Below are 18955 nucleotides of genomic sequence, written 5' to 3' on the forward strand. Positions count from 1 at the left end.
ATGCCATATCCCAACCCCCAGGCAGGACAGAGTGTACGTGATTATACAACTATTAATACATGTGTAGGTAGCACCATGAAATTAAAAAAAAGAGACGGATATGAGCAACGAAGCCACGCGCACCTTATCATATGCCTCAACTTACTTTTCTTCTTACACAATAATGACAGGGTACACAGGTATATACAAGGTTAAGTGGGAGTATACTATAATAAATTTAACACTCACCCTATTGAACTCTTCCTTCTTCAAAGTTTCCACCATCACAGGAGAAATAAATTAAGGATCTGAAAGGACCAAAATATCTAGCTGTTAGATGATTCAGGGTATATAATAAAAGATAATTAAAATAAAGCCACTGTTGGAATTTCAATACCTCCTGGAGAAGATGATTTTTTTTCCTTACCTCTTTTGAATCTGCTCAGACATCTTTTTCTTCATCTAATTTCCAATGTAATAGATATGGAGCTTTTTCTCACTCTTTTTCTTCCTCCTCCTCCTCCTCCTCCTCCTCCTCCTCTTTTTTTTTTTTTCTAAACTGAAGGCAATTTCTAGTTTCATGGTGTCTTCTTTCCTCAGCCATTTCTGAGTTCATCCTTTATTCTTCCTCTCCTCTCCTCCTTCTTCTCCTTCTTGACCGCGACAGCAATTTCTGGTTTCATGGTTGCTTCTTCTCTCCTCACCCCTTTCTGATTTCATGCTTTCTTCTTCTCTGCAGGTACCTACTTAAGCTATCCAGACACAACAAGAGTACCCTGATGAAGAGCATGATATCTGAAAGGACTCAAGGTGCATATTACTGAACACTTACTTGAAAGGCAAGCAAAGATTAGGACCTGCTACTCACCCAATCCTGGAAGATATCATCAAGAAGATTAAGAGTTCAGACCCAATAATGAAAGGGAAAGATTACGGTCAGTCATTCAATCTCCCAATCAGTCACTTGCTCATTAGTCACTTAGTCAGTAATTAGCAACTTGGCCAATCAGTGAGTCAGTTAGTTAGTAAATAAATCTGTAAATCTTGCTCCATGAAGGTGATGGATCGCAGTCTTTTTCAGTTGCTGGCACATTTCTCAAGTTACAGCTCAAGAAAGCCACCACTGGGAGAGAAAATAAGTATCTTGGATTAAAATGCACTATTTACGCATGAAAAGGAAAAAAAGAGGTTAAAGGACCCAGTAACTTCTCCAATTAGAAAAGCAACATAAGGTTAGCAGGATGATATACCTACCCAATTCTTGTCTATTGAAAAAAAAGACCTTTCAGTTTTTCCTGTTCCTCTGCTGCCTTCTGATTCAGTCTTCATGAAGGTGATGGGTTGAGTCCTTTGCCTTCACCAACACATTCCTGGAGTCACAGCACAAGGGAATCAACATAAGGAGGGGAGAAGTACCTGGAAAGACTTCACACACAATATTAAATCCCTGAAAGGCAAAAGTATGATTAGTATCCTAGCAAAGGCCTAACCACCTGCCCAAAGAACAATAATTGTTTATACTCTCCATATTTGGCATCTTGCCTGCTTCTTGGTGATGTGTTCCTCTTGTCCCACACTGTCCCAGGAGCCAAAGAGTGCCTGGAAAGACTTAGCCAACATTATTCAGACCCTGAAAGGCAAGGGTGAGGTTAGCATCCTAGCCAAGCCCTAACAAAAGAATGAAACTTGTCACTTTCCTTGTGCCTTTCCTCTTGTCCCGCACTGTCCCACGCTGTCCCGCGATGAGCTGTACATGGTACTTACCTGGCAAAGATAGAAGCAGGGTTACATGGATGTATGTGAATTTCTCTGGAACTATGTCATTTGCTATTTCTCACTTGACATTAATCTCTTCCAGAAGTCCCTCTCTCACAGCCCCTTCACACACTACCAAGGGGCTGCCCATGGCCCAAAGACACTCACCAACACTGAAGAGCAGGCCAAGCAGGCGCCTCCACACTGGCCAGCCGGCGCCGAGGCCTCCACCAGCCAGCAGGTCAGCTATAAAGAGATGGAGGAAGTTTCATTAGGGGATGTTCTTTGATTCATACATGACATTAAAAGAGCCATTAAATAATATTAGGAGCAGCACTCAGTTTATCTCAAATACATATGAATCTTTCCTTACATCTACTCAAAGCTCATTTAAGCCAGAACAAAGCATCCAAAGAAACAGCAGAATACACAAACTTAAGTCAGCTCACCTTTAAGGACGGCAGGAGTCTGGCCTCAGCGGCACAGGGTCATGTCTAAGGCACAGTGGTCTTTCTGCCCATCCACCACCCACAGCCTTGAAGGGCAGGGAGAGTGGACGGCATACTTGAGTCAGTCCCGACACAACCCTCCACCACCTCCACCAGACCCCCACGGGCGGGGCAGCACCGCAGCACAGAGCCATGGGCCACCCCTGAGGTGTGGCGCGGGACACTGGGTGGTTACAGTGACCCACATCCAATGGCACTGCACTTCACTTCACTTTATTAACTTCTAATGGTCTCCTCACAAAGTCCTCATTTCTTCTCATCTATGTCCAAAATTTTTCCGTGCTGCATTTCACCCATTCAGCAACTCATTCCCAAAACTTTCCAAACACTTCACTAAATCCTTCCAAGAGTCTACAAAGAGAAAAAATATAATAATAAATAATAATAAATAATATAAATAACAATAATAATAATAAATATAAATAATAATAATAAATGCAAACAAATCTATACATCTTTATTATTATTTTCCATATCACCATTATCAGCAAAATTGTTATATCATTATTATGCAGTTATTATTATTATGGGGCACTTGCCCTGTGTCCTGAAACAATGAATTTTCAAGCTCTACAAGCAAAACTCACATCATAGTGTTAACTGTACACAGAGTGCTAAGATACAGTTGGCTGTTGACTTACAAGGCGTGAATCCAGACTGCTCAGGTTCATGCATCTTCAGCATGAAGTTCAGTGATCCATCGCCCCTCACAACAACCAGCATGAAGTGAACTGGGCAAGGTGCCAACACTTGTCAAGATGCTGCTAAGGTCATTTGTTGGATTCCTCTCATCATCACATTCTAACTTCATGAAGGTGATGGCATGAGTCCTTTTCAGTCCCTCTGACACATTCTTGGAATCACAGCACAGGGGAACAAACAATGGGGAGGGAGCTGTACCTGAAATGACTTCACACACAATGTTTAATCCCTGAAAGGCAAGAATAGGGTTAGTAGCCTGGCTGAAACCTAACCACCTGACCAAAGAACAATAATAACTTTTACTTTCCTTGTTTGCACACTTGTCTGCTTCTTGGTGATGTGTTCCCCTTGGCCTACACTGTCCCAAACATCAAAAAGATGTGTTCCTCTTGTCCCACACTGTCCCAAACATCAAAAAGATGTGTTCCTCTTGTCCCACACTGTCCCAGGAGCCAAAGAGTGCCTGGAAAGACTTAGCCAACATTATTGTGTTCCTGAAAGGCAAAGGTAAGGTTAGCATCCTAGCCAAGCCCTAACCAAAGAATGGAACTGTCACTTTCCTTGTGCTCTCCTCTTGTCCCGCGCTGTCCCACGCTGTCCTGCGATGAGCTGTACATGGTACTTACCTGGCAGAGAGGGAGACAGGGTTAAAATTACATACATGTATGTGAATTTCTCTGAAACTGTCATTTGCCACTTGTCACATGACATCAATCTATTCCAGAAATCCCTCTCTCTCAGCCTCTTCACACACCACCAAGGGGCTGCCAATGGCCCAAAGACACTCACCAACACTGAAGAGCAGACCAAGCAGGCGCCTCCACACTGGCCAGCCGGCGCCGAGGCCTCCACCAGCCAGCAGGTCAGCTATAAAGAGATGGAGAAAGACTCATTTAGTGATGATCTCTGATTCATACATGACATTATAAGAGCTAATAAGTAATATTAGGAACAGCATTCAGTTTATCTCAAATATGTATAAATTTTTCCTTACATCTACTCTAAGCTCATTTAAGCCAGAACAAAGCGTCCAAAGAAACAGCAGAATATACAAACTTAAGTCAGCTCACCTTTAAGGACGGCAGGAGTCTGGCCTCAGCGGCACAGGGTCATGTCTAAGGCACAGTGGTCTTTCTGCCCATCCACCACCCACAGCCTTGAAGGGCAGGGAGAGTGGACGGCATACTTGAGTCAGTCCTGACACAACCCTCCACCACCTCCACCAGACCCCCACGGGCGGGGCAGCACCGCGGCACAGAGCCATGGGCCGCCCCTGAGGTGTGGCGCAGGGCACTGGGTGGTTACAGTGACCCACATCCAATGGCACTACACTTCACTCCACTTTACTTCCATCAGTGCTTGCACACTTTTCACAGAGTCCTCCTCATTCATTTTCATGACATGTCAAAACTGCCTCAGAGTTGCCCACTTCACTCACTGATCCATTCCATTTCCAAAACTTTTCAACTCTGCTGTAAATGCTCACTACAATCTGCAGGGAAAAAACACAAATCATGGATAAATGAAAGCAACTCTATACATCTTTATTGTCATTATTAATATCAATATCATTACTATTATTATCATAATGATATCATTGTGAGGCACTTTCTCTGTGTCCTGGGGTAATGGGTTTTCAAGCACCAGAATCAGAACCCACATCAGAGCTTTTCCAGTAAGCAAAGCACTAAAATATGGTCCGTTGTTTTACTTACCAGGCGTAAATCCAGACTGCTCAGGTCTCTGAAACTTCAGCAAAATCTGAACTGGATGAGGTGCCTATATTACAAGAGACTGTGAAGGCCATCAGCTGAGTTCCTTTTGTCCTCTGATTCTAACTTCATGAAGGTGATGGGATCAGTCCTTTTCAGTCCTTCTGACACATTCCTGGAGTCACAGCACAGGGGAACAAATAATTTGGGCAGGGAGCTGTACCTGAAATGACTTCACAGACATTCTTTAATCCCTGAAAAGCAAGATAGGGTTAGTATCCTAGCCGAGGTCTAACCACCTGACCAAAGTATAATAACAGTTTTTACTTTCCTTGTTTGCACGCTTGTCTGCTTCTTGGTGATGTGTTCCTCTTGTCCCACACTGTCCCAGGCATCAAAAAGATGTGTTCCTCTTGTTCCACACTGTCCCAGGAGCCAAAGAGTGCCTGGAAAGACTTAGCCAACATTATTGTGTTCCTGAAAGGCAAGGGTAAGGTTAGCATCCTAGACGAGCCCTAACCAAAGAATGGAACTTTGTCACTTTCCTTGTGCCGTTCCTCTTGTCCCGCGCTGTCCCACGCTGTCCCGCGATGAGCTGTACATGGTACTTACCTGGCAGAGAGGGAGACGGTTACATATACTTGAATGTCTCTGGAAATGTCATTTGACATTTTTTCACTTGACTTATCAACCTCTTCCATCCCCTTCACACACCACCAAGGGGCTGCCCATGCCCCCAGACACTCACCAACACTGAAGAGCAGACCAAGCAGGCGCCTTCACACTGGCCAGCCGGTGCCGAGGCCTCCACCAGCCAGCAGGTCAGCTATAAAGAGAAGGAGAAAGTTTTGTTAGGTGATGTTCACAGATTCATAAGTGCCAGTCCAATTTCTATTTGTATCATGAGAGAAAATTACTGTGGAATACTGAGTCGTGGTAAAAAATGAATGAGTGGTTTATAGAAATACTCCTGCATTCATGATCTATAGCATGAAGAGCAAGAACAGTTTATCCCATATTGGAACTTTTCCTTGCATCTACTCTTCAGCTCATCTGTGCCAAAACTTTGGAGAGACAAAGTGTACAAAGAAGCCGCAGAATACACAAACTCAGCTCACCTTTAAGGACGGCAGGAGTCTGGCCTCAGCGGCACAGGGTCATGTCTAAGGCACAGTGGTCTTTCTGCCCATCCACCACCCACAGCCTTGAAGGGCGGGGAGCATGGACGGCATACTTGAGTCAGTCCCGACACAACCCTGCACCACCTCCGCCAGACCCCTACAGGCAGGGCGGCACCACAGCACAGAGCCATGGGCCGCCCCTGAGGTGTGGTGCGGGGCACTGGGTGGTTACAGTGACCCACACAGTATCGATGGCACTTCACTTCACTTCACTTCACTTCACTTGGTGCTAACAGGTCCAGGTTCTTGATGCACTTCACTGACTGTTTCACCCTGACACACTCCCTCTTGCTCACTCCTGCCCTCACACACTCTCTACCCAAAGTCATCCTCGGTCATTCTCACCACATGTCCTTGTCATCTCACAGTACCACATCTCACTCATTCAGTAACTCCAAAATCTACTCCCTTTGCTGTTACATTCACCTCATCAATCAACCTGTCCATGACTATTGCTAATGATTCCTTAATACAATCCCACTTCCACCTTGAACCCATTTGTCACTATTGCACTCTGCCCTTCTAAATCCCCTGCACCATTCTTACATATTCTCCCCTATTCCTGATATCCTCGAGCAGTAACTGACATCTTCTCCAGACACACTGTCATATGCTTTCCCTTAACCCACAAAACACAATGAAACCCCTTCCTCCTCTTGCTTTCCTCTCTTTCCTTGTCCTCTTTTCCTCTTACCACACTTTGTACGTTAAATACATTCCTCACTTTGTCCCCATCTCTCCTCCTTTTCTCCTCCATCCATTCCTTTCCTACCATGCCTTCCTCACTTGTCATCCTTAGCCATTTCCATCCTTCATCACCCAAACCTCTTGTATATCTCTATGACTTTGGTCCTTCTGTCTAGCATATCAGAATAAATCCTTTTCTCCTTCCTCAGTGTAATATTCCTCATGTAACTCACTGTACACCTTTTCTTTGCCTTCACCACCAATATCTATCTCTCTTTGCCTTACGCCTAATTTCTTTGTACTTCACTTTACTTCCTTCATATCGGTAACCCACTTTAATTATCTCTCTCTCCACATCCTTTACTTTCCCATTGCATCGCTTTGTCTCTGTCCTCTTAGCCTTCTCCATTGATACCTCCTTTTTCTTTACACCTCATCTTGTATTCCTGTCTACTTTCTTCATCTGATCATCCCACGTTTTCTTCACCAGGCTCTCCCTCCACATGCTTTTCTTTCCTTCCACATTCCATCACCCTATGCCTGTATTCCTGTCTACCTTCATCTGATCATCCCACGTTTTCTTCACCAGGCTCTCCCTCCACATGCTTTTCTTTCCTTCCACATTCCATCACCAAGTCTCTGTCCCCTACGCCTGTATTCCTGTCTACCTTCATCTGATTATCCCACGTTTTCTTCACCAAGCTCTCCCTCCATACACTTTCCTTTACTTCCGCATTCCATCGCCAAGTCTCTGTCCCCTATGCCTTCTCCAACAATACCTCTCTTTGTATTATGTCTTTTCTCCTTGTACTCATGTCTACTCTCTTTATGCGATTATTCCACTTATTCTTCACCAAGCTCTCTCTCCACAAGCTTTCCTTACTTCCACATTCCATTGCCAAGTCTCTGTCCCCTATGCCTTCTCCAACAATACCTCTCTATATATTATGTCTTTTCTCCTTGTACTCCTGTCTACTCTATGTGATTATTCCACTTATTCTTCACCAACCCCTCCCTCAGTATGCTTTCCTTTACTTCCTCATTCCATCGCCAAGTTTCCACGTCTTCCTTCCTCTGTCCAAATGATACACTGAGTACTTTCCTAACTGTCTCACTCATCCCTTCTTGCAGTATTCTCCAGCCATCCAGTAACTCCTCTCTACCATCCAGTGTCTCTTATCTTCTCCCTGAACTCCACTCTGCACAAGCCTTTTTCACCTTTCATCACTCTCTTCCTTATCTTCATCTGCAAAGTCATCCCTTGTCTAACTCTCTCTCTTTCCCCAGTCACCACCACCTCACATCTCTAACCTCTTTCTGTTTCTGCCTCCTGCCTACGACATACATACTCCACCTTTTAGCACTTCCCTCTACTTTTACATGCCACCCTCCACTCCTCCCTGTTCTTAAAATATTTCTTACAGCCATTTTCACCCTTTTCACATAATCCATGACCATCAGATCCTGCCCTTCCTCTTTCCTCTCCTTTACGCCACACCTACCCATCACCAGTTTATTACCTCTCGTCCTTCTCCAATAAACTCACTGAAGTCTGCTCCAGTCACCACTCTTTGTCTCCTTCCTAAGCACACTCTCCCCCACCATCATCAAATTCCATCCTTTCTCTTTCCTCTCCTTAATGCTGCACACACCCATCACCTCCTCATCTCCTCTGTTCCCTTCACTATTATACCCACTGAAGTCTCCTCCAGTCACCACTCTTTTCCATGCCTGGGAACAACCTTCACTGTTCCATCCACCATCATCTTTCCTACCTAATTCCTCTCCTTGACACCATGCCAACCAATCATCTCCTCACTGCCTCTGTTCCCTTCACCAAAATGCCCATTGACATCTGCTCAAATCACTATTCTTTCCCACCTTTCTGGGTATGCTCTGCTTCGCAAAATTCACCATCTTTTCTTTATTATTCCTCTGTGACTTCATGGCCACCCATCACCTCCTCTTCACCTCTATTTCCTTCACTAATATACTAACTTAAGTCCCCTTCATTCACCCCTCTTTCTCCTTCCAGGGTACACACTCTCTCCCCCAAATTCCACCATCATCAGATTCTGTCCTTCCTCTATCCTCTCTGTGACACCATGCCAACCCATCACCTCAATGTCTCTGGTCCCTTCACTAATATGCACATTGAAATCTGCTCCAATCACCACTTTTTCTCTACTTTCTTGGTGCATTCTCCCCTGCAAAATTCACCACCATCTTTTCTTCATCATTATTTTGTGATATCATGCCCTCTTATCACTTTCTCACTGCCTCTTTTTCCTTTGCCTATATGTCTATTGTCTACTAAAGTCTGCTCCAGTCACTATTCTGTCTCTTCTATCTGGGTGCACTCTTCACCTTTTCATTCATCACCACCATCTTTCCTTTCTCTTTCCTCTCTGTCACATCATGTCCACCCACCACCTGGTCATTGCATCCCATATTCCTCATCTTTCTTAACTCTCCCTAACCAATTTTTTCACCAAAGTATTCCTTCCTTTCCTTCCTTCTCACTATTTCTTTAACATTCCCACTTCTGTCCAGTCCTAACTTTTCCTACATTCCTCTCACAACCGTCGGTCCAATACATCCTGCTTCCACCTATCACCCATAGCTACATAACCCATCAAGCTCTTCCCTCTCCCCTTACACAGACATCCGCAAGGTGTTGCCCATCCTCCTTCACTCAATCAACACCCCACTTCCCAACCACCCTCATATCCTTGCTTCCAACATTCACACTCACATTCCTAACACAAATACTCTTGTCATTTCCAAAACTTTTCAAACACTATTCCCCAAAATCTGCAAAGAGAAAAAAAACAAGCCATGTATAAATTAAAACATATAGGCTACATCTTTAACATCAAAACAAATATCACTATTATTAATTACTAGATACTTTATTATCATGGGGCACTTGCCCTGTGTCCCACGTTTGAGTCCTCACACACTACAGGCTTAAAGGGGAGGCAGCGGCTAAGTGGTCGGAGCGCAGGCACAATGTCCTGGAGGACCCGGATTCAAGTCCCGCCCACCGCTTAAAGCTGACATTTTTCAGTCATTGACAAGTGGCCGAAGACAACCCACGTGCAGTCCTGATGACCATCAATACCAGACTAGTGAATCTCTCTAAAGAGGATCAAGGAGAGCTCTGGGGGTATCATGAGCCAAGCAGGAACAGCACCACAATAAAGCATTTGCCTGTGACATTAACAGGATAGGGCCGACCACCAGGCCTCATCATGGAAGCCTACCACACCATCAGCCAAACATTAAAAAAATAAAAAATAAATAAATAAATAAAGGATGAGACTGTGATGAGCACTGAGGCCACACACAATTATACCGTATGCCCCCAACTTTTCCTTCACCTTACTGATAGTTTCCTCCAGGTTTCTTGCAGTGTATGCATTATGTTACAAATAATCATAATCAAAATTGTGTTTCCATTTCAAGAGGTGTGGAAATGTAAATTACACATCCAACTCCTGTTTTATTTTAATTACTGACTATTATTCTTTTTGTCTTTTACCAATCTCTGGAAAGTGAATTACATGGGCAGAGTAGGACACCCAGTCTCCCTGAGTGGTCAACTGGCTGGGCTTTCTGTACCTTATTTTTTTAGTGGTTACAGTTGTTTATGATCCAGGGAGAGGTCAAGTAGAATTAAGGTGGGCTGGCTTGGGTCAATATACTTTCTGGTGATAGGAGAGGGCGAAGACCCAGCAAGAGTCAAATATATTTTCCTATATTTCACTGACCACAAGGGGGGTCAAAGGTCAGTTTTTTATCTATTTTCACACTCGTCGCACTAGAAAGTTGTCACTTTTTTCTGATATATCTTATCTTAATATTCATCCTTCTCTACAACAATTCCTTGTAGATATGACTTTTTTCTGAAAAAAAAAGTAAATCCTTGTTTGAATTCAAACTCACCGCGGCTGGCCGATGGAAGTCGTTTTCTTCTTTGGCCACTTTAGGTCAGACTGAGCTAGTGAGTAGCTGTTCATGCTAACTCAGCTACCTATGCAGCTATATCCACCTCCGACAATAGATGAGTAACACTAAAGGAACTGAAGCTATGAAAACCAATAAAATCAACGCTCTTATCTCTTAGGTATTGGAAATTGCCAAAAATGAGCTCTTATGATTTTGCCTGATTTCTTTGAAATACTAAAGAAAACACCAAAATTTAGCGACATAATCGTTCGATTGGCAACTTTGACCCCGCGAGGAATAAACTCGCCCCATCACAATGAGATTTTCAGACTGTCCTTGACCAATAACAAATAATTAGTCATTAAACATTAAACCGTTTCGTCCGCCATTGTCGAGATACTTGCCCTCAGAAGTTAAATAATGGAGGAAGCTGGGATCATTAATTTTCAGGTTAAGGATAAATAGTTTGCAGATTAATAATAAAAAAAAAAATCAAACCAGATAAGATTCGTCCACAACGGTGTGACAGGTGAACTTGTATAATTTTTGTATGGCCATCAGGCTATATAGTAAACTGTCTTTCGTTATAATTAAGTAAGCGAGGCAGATGGTGCAGCGTGGTGCTTTTTCTTCTGTAACCTCTGATCCGTTGAATAGCATCTTAGGTCGTTCATTACTCCTTGAACTACCTTCCTTTGTGGCCTTTAGTTCTCTCTCCGTTTCCAGTTTTTAACTAAGAAAATTTCCATGTAGCTCACTGTTTTATGCTCTTTGCTTCCCGACAGTCCCATTAGTTTTGAGTCCCCTGTCTTCCCCGTCCTTCCTTTCTTCCCACTTCTCCCTGCCAATGATTGTTATACTTGTCTATCAACTATGAAGTTCACGCGCGACGCTGGGGAAACGGGGCGGGCGGGAGCAAGGGCGAGAAAGCACATGGGGCAGCCTGAACCATCTTGCGCGTGCGCGGGCCGGGTAAACGGGGCGGGTGGGGCGGGAGCAAGGGCGGGAAAGCACAAGGGGCAGCCCGAACCGTCTTGCATGAAAAACTTGGCCGTCACAAACTACATATAAAACTAAAGCATGTAAATAAGTAAGTAAGGCAGATGGTGCAGAGAGCGACGGGGCGGACGGGGCGGGAGCAAGGGCGGGAAAGGGAAAGGACATGGCGTGGCAGCCCGAAGTCTTGCATGAAAAACTTGACCGTCACAAACTACGTATCCTTTTATTCATGAGTTCGTAAATATGACCTATAACATTATACAGCACCAAATAAGCAAATAAATGAGTAAATATATATGGGAAAAGGAGCTCCGGCTAGGTCATGTCTTCCTAAAATGAGTAAAATCCCTTCAGATAAATTACTCTAACCTACACGTCACTCGAGACAAACTAAAATCATTAAAAATATAAAAAGTGCACCAAATAAGCAAATAAATCCATAATAAAAGGTAAAACAAAAAAAAAATGATGGCTTCGGCGATGGCAACACTCCTTACTCCAACCAACAAGAATTACCTAAAAAAAACTGAAATCGTAAAAATGTCAAAATAATCAATATATAAGAACATAAACCCATAAAAGGTAGAAAATTAATTAATGGCTCCGGAGATGGCAACACTGCGTCCCCTCACCTTGCAATACCTTCTTCCTAAAACCCCTTCAAATACCTTACCCCAACCAACAAGAATAACCTAGAACAAACTAAAATCATGAAAAACATCAAAATAATCACCTTATAAGTACATAAATCCAAAAATAAAAGGTAGAAAATTCATTAATGGCTCCGGCGTTGGCAACACTGCATCCCCTCACCTTGCAATACCTTCTTCCTAAAACCCCTTCAAATACCTTACTCCAACCAACAAGAATTACCTAAAACAAACTAAAATCATGAAAAATGTCCAATTAATCACCATATAAGTACATAAATCCATAAATAATTGGTAGAAAATTCATTAATAGCTCCGGCGTTGGCAACACTGCGTCCCCCTCACCTTGGCGTACCTGTCGGCGTTCAACTCACCTCACGCCTTTATCTCATCAACCATTAACCTCCAATCAACTAAATAACCGTAATTACACTCACCTTCACCCATAGTTTCGTCTCGCACAGCCCGCCAGGCCACCGAATCGTTTTAAAATGAGTTAGACGAGAGAAACAATCGCGCGTGTGACCTCGCCGGATGCTGAGGTGAGTCTGAGGCTGCTTCGGGACGCGGGCTGTGACGTCATGATCTTTCAGCCAATCAGCATCACCCTTGACCGCTTCTCTCAGCCAATCAGTGAGCTTTATGGATTGAGCCTTCATTGTCGTTCTTAAAAAATGTACAACTAATTATTTCGTGCTTCAGCTATTGTGTAACTAATTAAGCTTTATCATTTTGGATGGTTATATTTTTTTGCGTTGTTTTATCCATTCAGCATCAGCTTTGACTACATTTTTTTTATTAATGTAACCCGTAACGTCATCGATTAGTTGGCAGTTATTAACGCGCGAGCTTTGTGAATCTCAATGTTCTCAAAACTACGCACTAAGGGCCCAAAACTACTAACTACAGACACCACAAAATAAGGCTAGAAACTCGCGTCCCGTCAATCCATTGGCCACGAAACCTCCCGCAAGGTCTCGGCCGATTCCGCCAACCGCGGCCGTGACGTCATGGATTGGCATGACATCACGCGAAACTTCTCTAACAGAGAAGTTTCGCGTGACGTCACGCCAATCCATCGTTACGTCATCGTAAGGCCCACATAAGCTACGAAAACGTAGGCTTACGTCAACGTAACCTTCGAGAATCTCGCGCCAGGTTACCAGTGAAGGCAAAATTCGTGCCAATCGCAGCGGACCGGTTAAATGAGTAACTAGAAAAAATAGATAAAATATGTTCCTAACTAACTAAGCCTGCCTAACCTTGCCTAGCCAAGAAAAATAACCTATCACTGCAAAATCTTCTGAATTTGCATATATTTTCTCTAGTCTGTTCTGGCAAAGAGTAGGCTTGGTATTACACTCTAGACCAAAAATTACATGAAAACCTAAAGTAAGGATTGCGTAGGGGACTGCTCAGCATGCATATTAGCCCTTTGTTTTGCACTGGGAAGTGGAATGTTTTATTTTTTTTTTTCATGCATCAACCCTGTCCATAAAAATACAGATCAAGCAACCCTGACTGACGTTCTTTCATTCCAAAAAATACGTAATCGTACAAGTGAATATATACGACATACAGATTTGCTAATTTGTATTATAGTAATGTTTAGTTAAGCAGGAGAAACACTGCGCTATGACCAAGAAACCTTATTTTTCTACACCCATAAACATTAGGCTACGAAAAAGATTGCATGTAATATTCACTTAAAGACCCAGGATTACTGATGCTATAATTGTGGTTAGACAGATGCAGAAACTGAGAATTATACATTATTTTATACAATCATTATTATTATTACTCATATAGTTTGGTCATAATAATCACTATGAGGCAGAAGGATTAGTTAATGATATATTGTACGACAGATGGTGGAGAAATAGTACTAAGATATTGACATGCAAAAACTGAGAATTATACTTTATTTTTATACAATCATTATTATTACTCATAGTTTGGGCATAATAATCACTTTGAGGCAGAAGGATTAGTTAATGATATATTGTAAGACAGAAGTTGAAGAAATAGTACTAAGATATTGACATGCAAAAACTGAGAATTATACTTTATTTTTATACAATCATTATTATTACTCATAGTTTGGGCATAATACTCACTTTGAGGCAGAAGGATTAGTTAATGATATATGGTACGACAGATGGTGGAGAAATAGTACTAAGATAAAGACATGCAAAAACTGAGAATTATACTTTATTTTTATACAATCATTATTATTACTCATAGTTTGGGCATAATAATCACTTTGAGGCAGAAGGATTAGCTAATGATATATTGTAAGACAGAAGTTGAAGAAATAGTGCTGAGTGAGAAACATGGCATCATACTTTATTTTGTAGGTCCATAATCATTACTCATAGATTAATCACAGTATGCCAGTTATAATAATTGCTTTCATATAACAACCCAGTGGCAGGCCTATTTGCAGATAATACAGTGTTGCCAGTAGAAAGTGTGAAGATGATGCAGAGGAATGTGGAGGAATCTGAGAGGCTGTGTAAGGCAAAGAAAGTTGATGTCAGGAAGTGAGAGAATGCTGTGGAGGAATGTGGAGGAATTTGAGAGGCTGTGTAAGGGAGGAAAGTTGATATCAGAAAGTGAGAGGATGCTGTGGAGGAATGTGGATGAATTTGAGAGGCTGTGTAAGGCAAAGAAAGTTGATGTCAGGAAGTGAGATCGAGGATGCTGTGAAGGAATGTGGATGAATTTGAGAGGCTGTGTAAGGCAAAGAAAGTTGATGTCAGGAAGTGAGATCGAGGATGCTGTGAAGGAATGTGGATGAATTTGAGAGGCTGTGTAAGGCAAAGAAAGTTGATGTCAGGAAATGAGAGGATGCTGTGGAGGAATGTGGATGAATTTGAGAGGCTGTGTAAGGGAAGACTATTGCTGGAAGAAAGTAAAAGGATGCTGAAAAGAACTGTGGATATTATGAGGCAGTTAGAGAAATATTATGGTGGAGTTACAAAGAGCTTCAGGAATGATAAGTTACAAAAAATTATAAGGTAGATATATTTCGTCACCTTTGTAAACAAATTGCCTAAGTCATTATTTTCTACTTCTCAGGAAATCAGAAAAGGACTGTCTTTATCTCATTTGGCTTAAGATTTAGGCAGAAATGAAAAGGCCAATTGTAGAACACTCAAACCCTGAATGACGAAGGCAATTATACAACAATGGGCGTCACGTGTTGAAAAATTGTCTTTCATTTCTCTTCCCTTCCATTCACCAAAGAGACTATTCACACTCCCTCCTGCTACCTCTTGCCATACACTTAACCCGGTAGCAGCGGTGGGCCAAATTTGTGGCTTTACCTTGTAGCAGTGAAGGGCCAAATTTGTGGCTTTACCTTGTAGCAGTGATGGGCCAAATTTGTGGCTTTACCTTGTAGCAGTGATGGGCCAAATTTGTGGCTTTACCTTGTAGCAGTGATGGGCCAAATTTGTGGCTTTACCGTGTAGGAGCGAGAGGCCAAATTTGTGGCTTTACCGTGTACCAGCGACAGGCCAAATTTTTGACATGATATAAACCCCCCCAAAATAGATGATGCATAAACTGATCACATGCGTTGATATATATTATGAAATGGATTGTGTGAGTGATGATTTTTTTCCTTATTCTCGCTTAGAGGGGCCTTTAAGAAACATGATCCCCGCAGCTACTGGGTTGTCTCTCCATCCCCCTTCCTGATCCTCCCCTTCCCCTTTCCCTATATAAGCACTAATATCACCTCAGTTTCCACAGTGCATTCTATAAATTACACACAAATCACATCTTTAAATATTTACCCAAGAAATTTGATCACAGAAATACAACAGTTTCACCACAATCATCACAATAATCACTAAGCTTGTTGTATCTCCAATAAACCAACACAAAATAATCTCGAGTCATATCTGCAGAACTCAATACGCTAATTCCATTCAGACTGTTACTGAATATAATATCCTCATCCATTTTTTTGTTGTTGATTTTCTCCTTTTTATATATTTATCATGAGGTTAGGTGTTTGATGACCACCTTTCTCCTGTTTTAATCTGGTGTTTCTACTTCTTTATTCTCCTTTTTATATATTTATCATGAGGTTAGATGTTTGATGACCACCTTTCTCCTGTTTTAATCTGGTGTTTCTACTTCTTTATTCTCATTTTTATATATTTATCATGAGGTTAGATGTTTGATGACTACCTTTCTCCTGTTTCAATCTGGTGTTTCCACTTCTTTATTCTCATTTTTATATATTTATCATGAGGTTAGATGTTTGATGGCTACCTTTCTCCTGTTTTAATCTATTGTTTCCACTTCTTTATTCTCCTTTTTATATATTTATCATGAGGTTAGATGTTTGATGACCACCTTTCTCCTGTTTTAATCTGGTGTTTCTACTTCTTTATTCTCCTTTTTATATATTTATCATGAGGTTAGATGTTTGATGACTACTTTTCTCCTGTTTCAATATAGTGTTTCTACTTCTTTATTCTCCTTTTTATATATTTATCATGAGGTTAGATGTTTGATGACTACCTTTCTCCTGTTTCAATCTATTGTTTTTACTTTATTACCACCAAGAGTGACTACGTAGGTCCTCCTCCTCCTCCTCCTCCTCCTCCAGGTCTTCTTTGCCTGGCTGATGGTTTACAGGCTGACAAACTTCCTAAAAATACAACACAAGCTTCATAAATGTGTGGCCAGTGGAAATTCATGAGCAGACTGATGAAAAAATACTGTTTTGGGTGTTAGGACATTTTTTCTTTTTTGTAGCCACAGAAGTAACAAACTAATTATGGCAACAATGTTATGGCACTAAGAAGGATAAAACACAATCCTTTTTTTATTTAGGATTGTTTTCTATATCATTTTTATGGCTTTCTAATTTTTTATAACCTCTGGAATATCTATTTCTTAAGACTTTGAACCAAGCTTTTTTTTTAGTTGGCTCTGGACTGTATGTTTTGTCTACAGTCTTTGGACTTTCCTATATTCCTTGTAGGTTTTGGACTGTTTAATTTCTTTTGTAGCATTTGGACCTTCTAGTGTAGTGTTTGGAATGCATGCTTATCTTTGAAGGCTATGGACTGTCTAGCTTCTTTTGTAGCCTTTGGTCTGACTGTCTGGTTTAATTTTAGCCTTTGGTCTGACTGTCTGGTTTCCTTTGTAGCCTTTGGTCTGACTGTCTGGTTTCCTTTGTAGCCTTTGGTCTGACTGTCTGGTTTAATTTTAGCCTTTGGTCAGACTGTCTGGTTTAATTTTAGCCTTTGGACTGACTGTCTGGTTTAATTTTAGCCTTTGGTCTGACTGTCTGGTTTAATTTTAGCCTTTGGACTGTCTGGTTTAATTTTAGCCTTTGGACTGTATGGTTTAATTTTAGCCTTTGGTCTGTCTGGTTTAATTTTAACCTTTGGTCTGACTGGTTTAATTTTAGCCTTTGGTCTGACTGTCTGGTTTAATTTTAGCCTTTGGTCTGACTGTCTGGTTTAATTTTAGCCTTTGGACTGTCTGGTTTAATTTTAGCCTTTGGTCTGACTGTCTGGTTTAATTTTAGCCTTTGGACTGTCTGGTTTAATTTTAGCCTTTGGTCTGACTGTCTGGTTTAATTTTAGCCTTTGGACTGTCTGGTTTAATTTTAGCCTTTGGACTGTCTGGTTTAATTTTAGCCTTTGGACTGACTGGTTTCTCTTATAGCCTTTGGACTGTTTCTTGTGTAGCCTTTAAACTCTTTGGGTTCTTTCATAGCCTTTAGACTGCCTACTTTTCTGCTAATAAATAAATAAATAAATAAACAGGCGATGGTGTCCTGTCGCTGGGTCTTGTCGCCTTTCCATCTTCATCACCGCTTCTGTCGCTGCCGCTGCATCACCGCTGAGTCACTAGTGCAGAGCCTCCATGAGTCGCCTCGCCTCACTCAGCTCTGGGGATTGAAGGGGGCTTTAGCTATTAGAGGAAGACCACTAAAGTTTGTTCACTTAAGTCTGACCCAAGCTGACAACATAAACCTAAGCGTGTTTGTAAGCACAGTGCAGATTAGCAGAAAGTGCTGCATGAGATAAACACAAACAGAGGTTAAAGAAAACTTGGAAGCCATAGCAGTAGCCAATCAGCACTCAGCTTGCAAACACGCTTAGGTTTATGTTGTCAGCTTGGGTTGGGCTTAAGTGAACAGACTATATAGTAAATGGATGAACAATGAATAAGTATTGGGGAGAGAGAGTAGGCAGGCAAGAGACTGAACATGCAGAGAGGGAGTGCTGAAGCAGAGAAAATGACTCTTCTTCTATGGCCCCCCCTTGGAGAAAGTTCCTAGGAGTGAAGGGATGGGGAATCACCGATATAAATAGTAAAGGTAAAATTTGGGGCTTGGTCATGGTGCTAATCTCTGCCCCATTGGCCTGTGAGTCTGTGGTGAGTAATAACCCCTCCCGAGATTGACCCCTCTTTCGGCCACCTCTATGGATTCTTTTTAGGAGCAGCGAGTGGCGGGCTTTTTTTTTCTATTATTGTTTCCTTTTTTTGTGCCCTTGAGCTGTCTCCTTTGTTGTAAGAAAAGAAAGAAACATTACCCTGGGACACAGATAAATATTGAGCTCCCAGCCATTAAGAGAGGAGTTTTATATTTGTATTTGTAACATATATATAGTGATAATAACGATAATAATAATGAATAATAACACAGATACCCCTCAATACCCCTACCCCTAGCTTACCATGGACCAGGGCATGCAGCTGGGTGGGTGTGAGGGCCAGCTTGGTGGTGCCCCCCGCCTGCTCCATCCCCAGCTCCACCACTGGCTCCACACCTCCGCCCACACCCACGCCCG

At 42.0% G+C, this 18955-nt stretch overlaps 1 protein-coding gene and 1 long non-coding RNA gene across 8 annotated transcripts in view; both read right to left on the reverse strand.

Moving 5' to 3' along the window:
* Positions 1-228: 228 nt before the first annotated feature.
* Positions 229-9788, reverse strand: LOC127001908 (uncharacterized). Its single transcript, XR_007755535.1, has 10 exons — positions 5776-9788; positions 5406-5483; positions 4661-5269; positions 4016-4437; positions 3735-3812; positions 2885-3571; positions 2184-2594; positions 1903-1980; positions 407-1743; positions 229-287 (listed from the first exon to the last, which is right to left on the reverse strand). It is a non-coding gene; the product is annotated as an uncharacterized LOC127001908 (long non-coding RNA).
* A 4530-nt stretch (positions 9789-14318) lies between these two features.
* LOC127001912 (COMM domain-containing protein 4-like) overlaps positions 14319-18955 on the reverse strand; it is a 74588-nt gene continuing 69951 nt past the window's right edge. Inside the window, exons 7-12 of one of the 7 annotated variants that reach the window (XR_007755542.1) lie at positions 18842-18955; positions 17537-18048; positions 16497-17482; positions 16245-16328; positions 15560-16160; positions 14319-15454 (exon numbers count right to left, since the gene is read on the reverse strand). The exon at positions 18842-18955 is cut by the window's right edge and continues 33 nt beyond it. Coding sequence is in view for 1 of the 7 variants with exons in the window: in XM_050867146.1 (XP_050723103.1) it covers positions 18008-18048; positions 18842-18955 (155 nt within the window). In the remaining 6 variants the exon portion in view is untranslated. Of the gene's footprint in view, positions 15455-15559; positions 16329-16496; positions 17483-17536; positions 18049-18841 lie in introns of those variants that run through there. The other 6 variants (XR_007755546.1, XR_007755544.1, XR_007755545.1 and 3 more) reach the window with 6 other exon arrangements.

This window comes from Eriocheir sinensis, chromosome 22 (assembly GCF_024679095.1).
Source record: "Eriocheir sinensis breed Jianghai 21 chromosome 22, ASM2467909v1, whole genome shotgun sequence".
NCBI lineage: Eukaryota > Metazoa > Arthropoda > Malacostraca > Decapoda > Varunidae > Eriocheir > Eriocheir sinensis.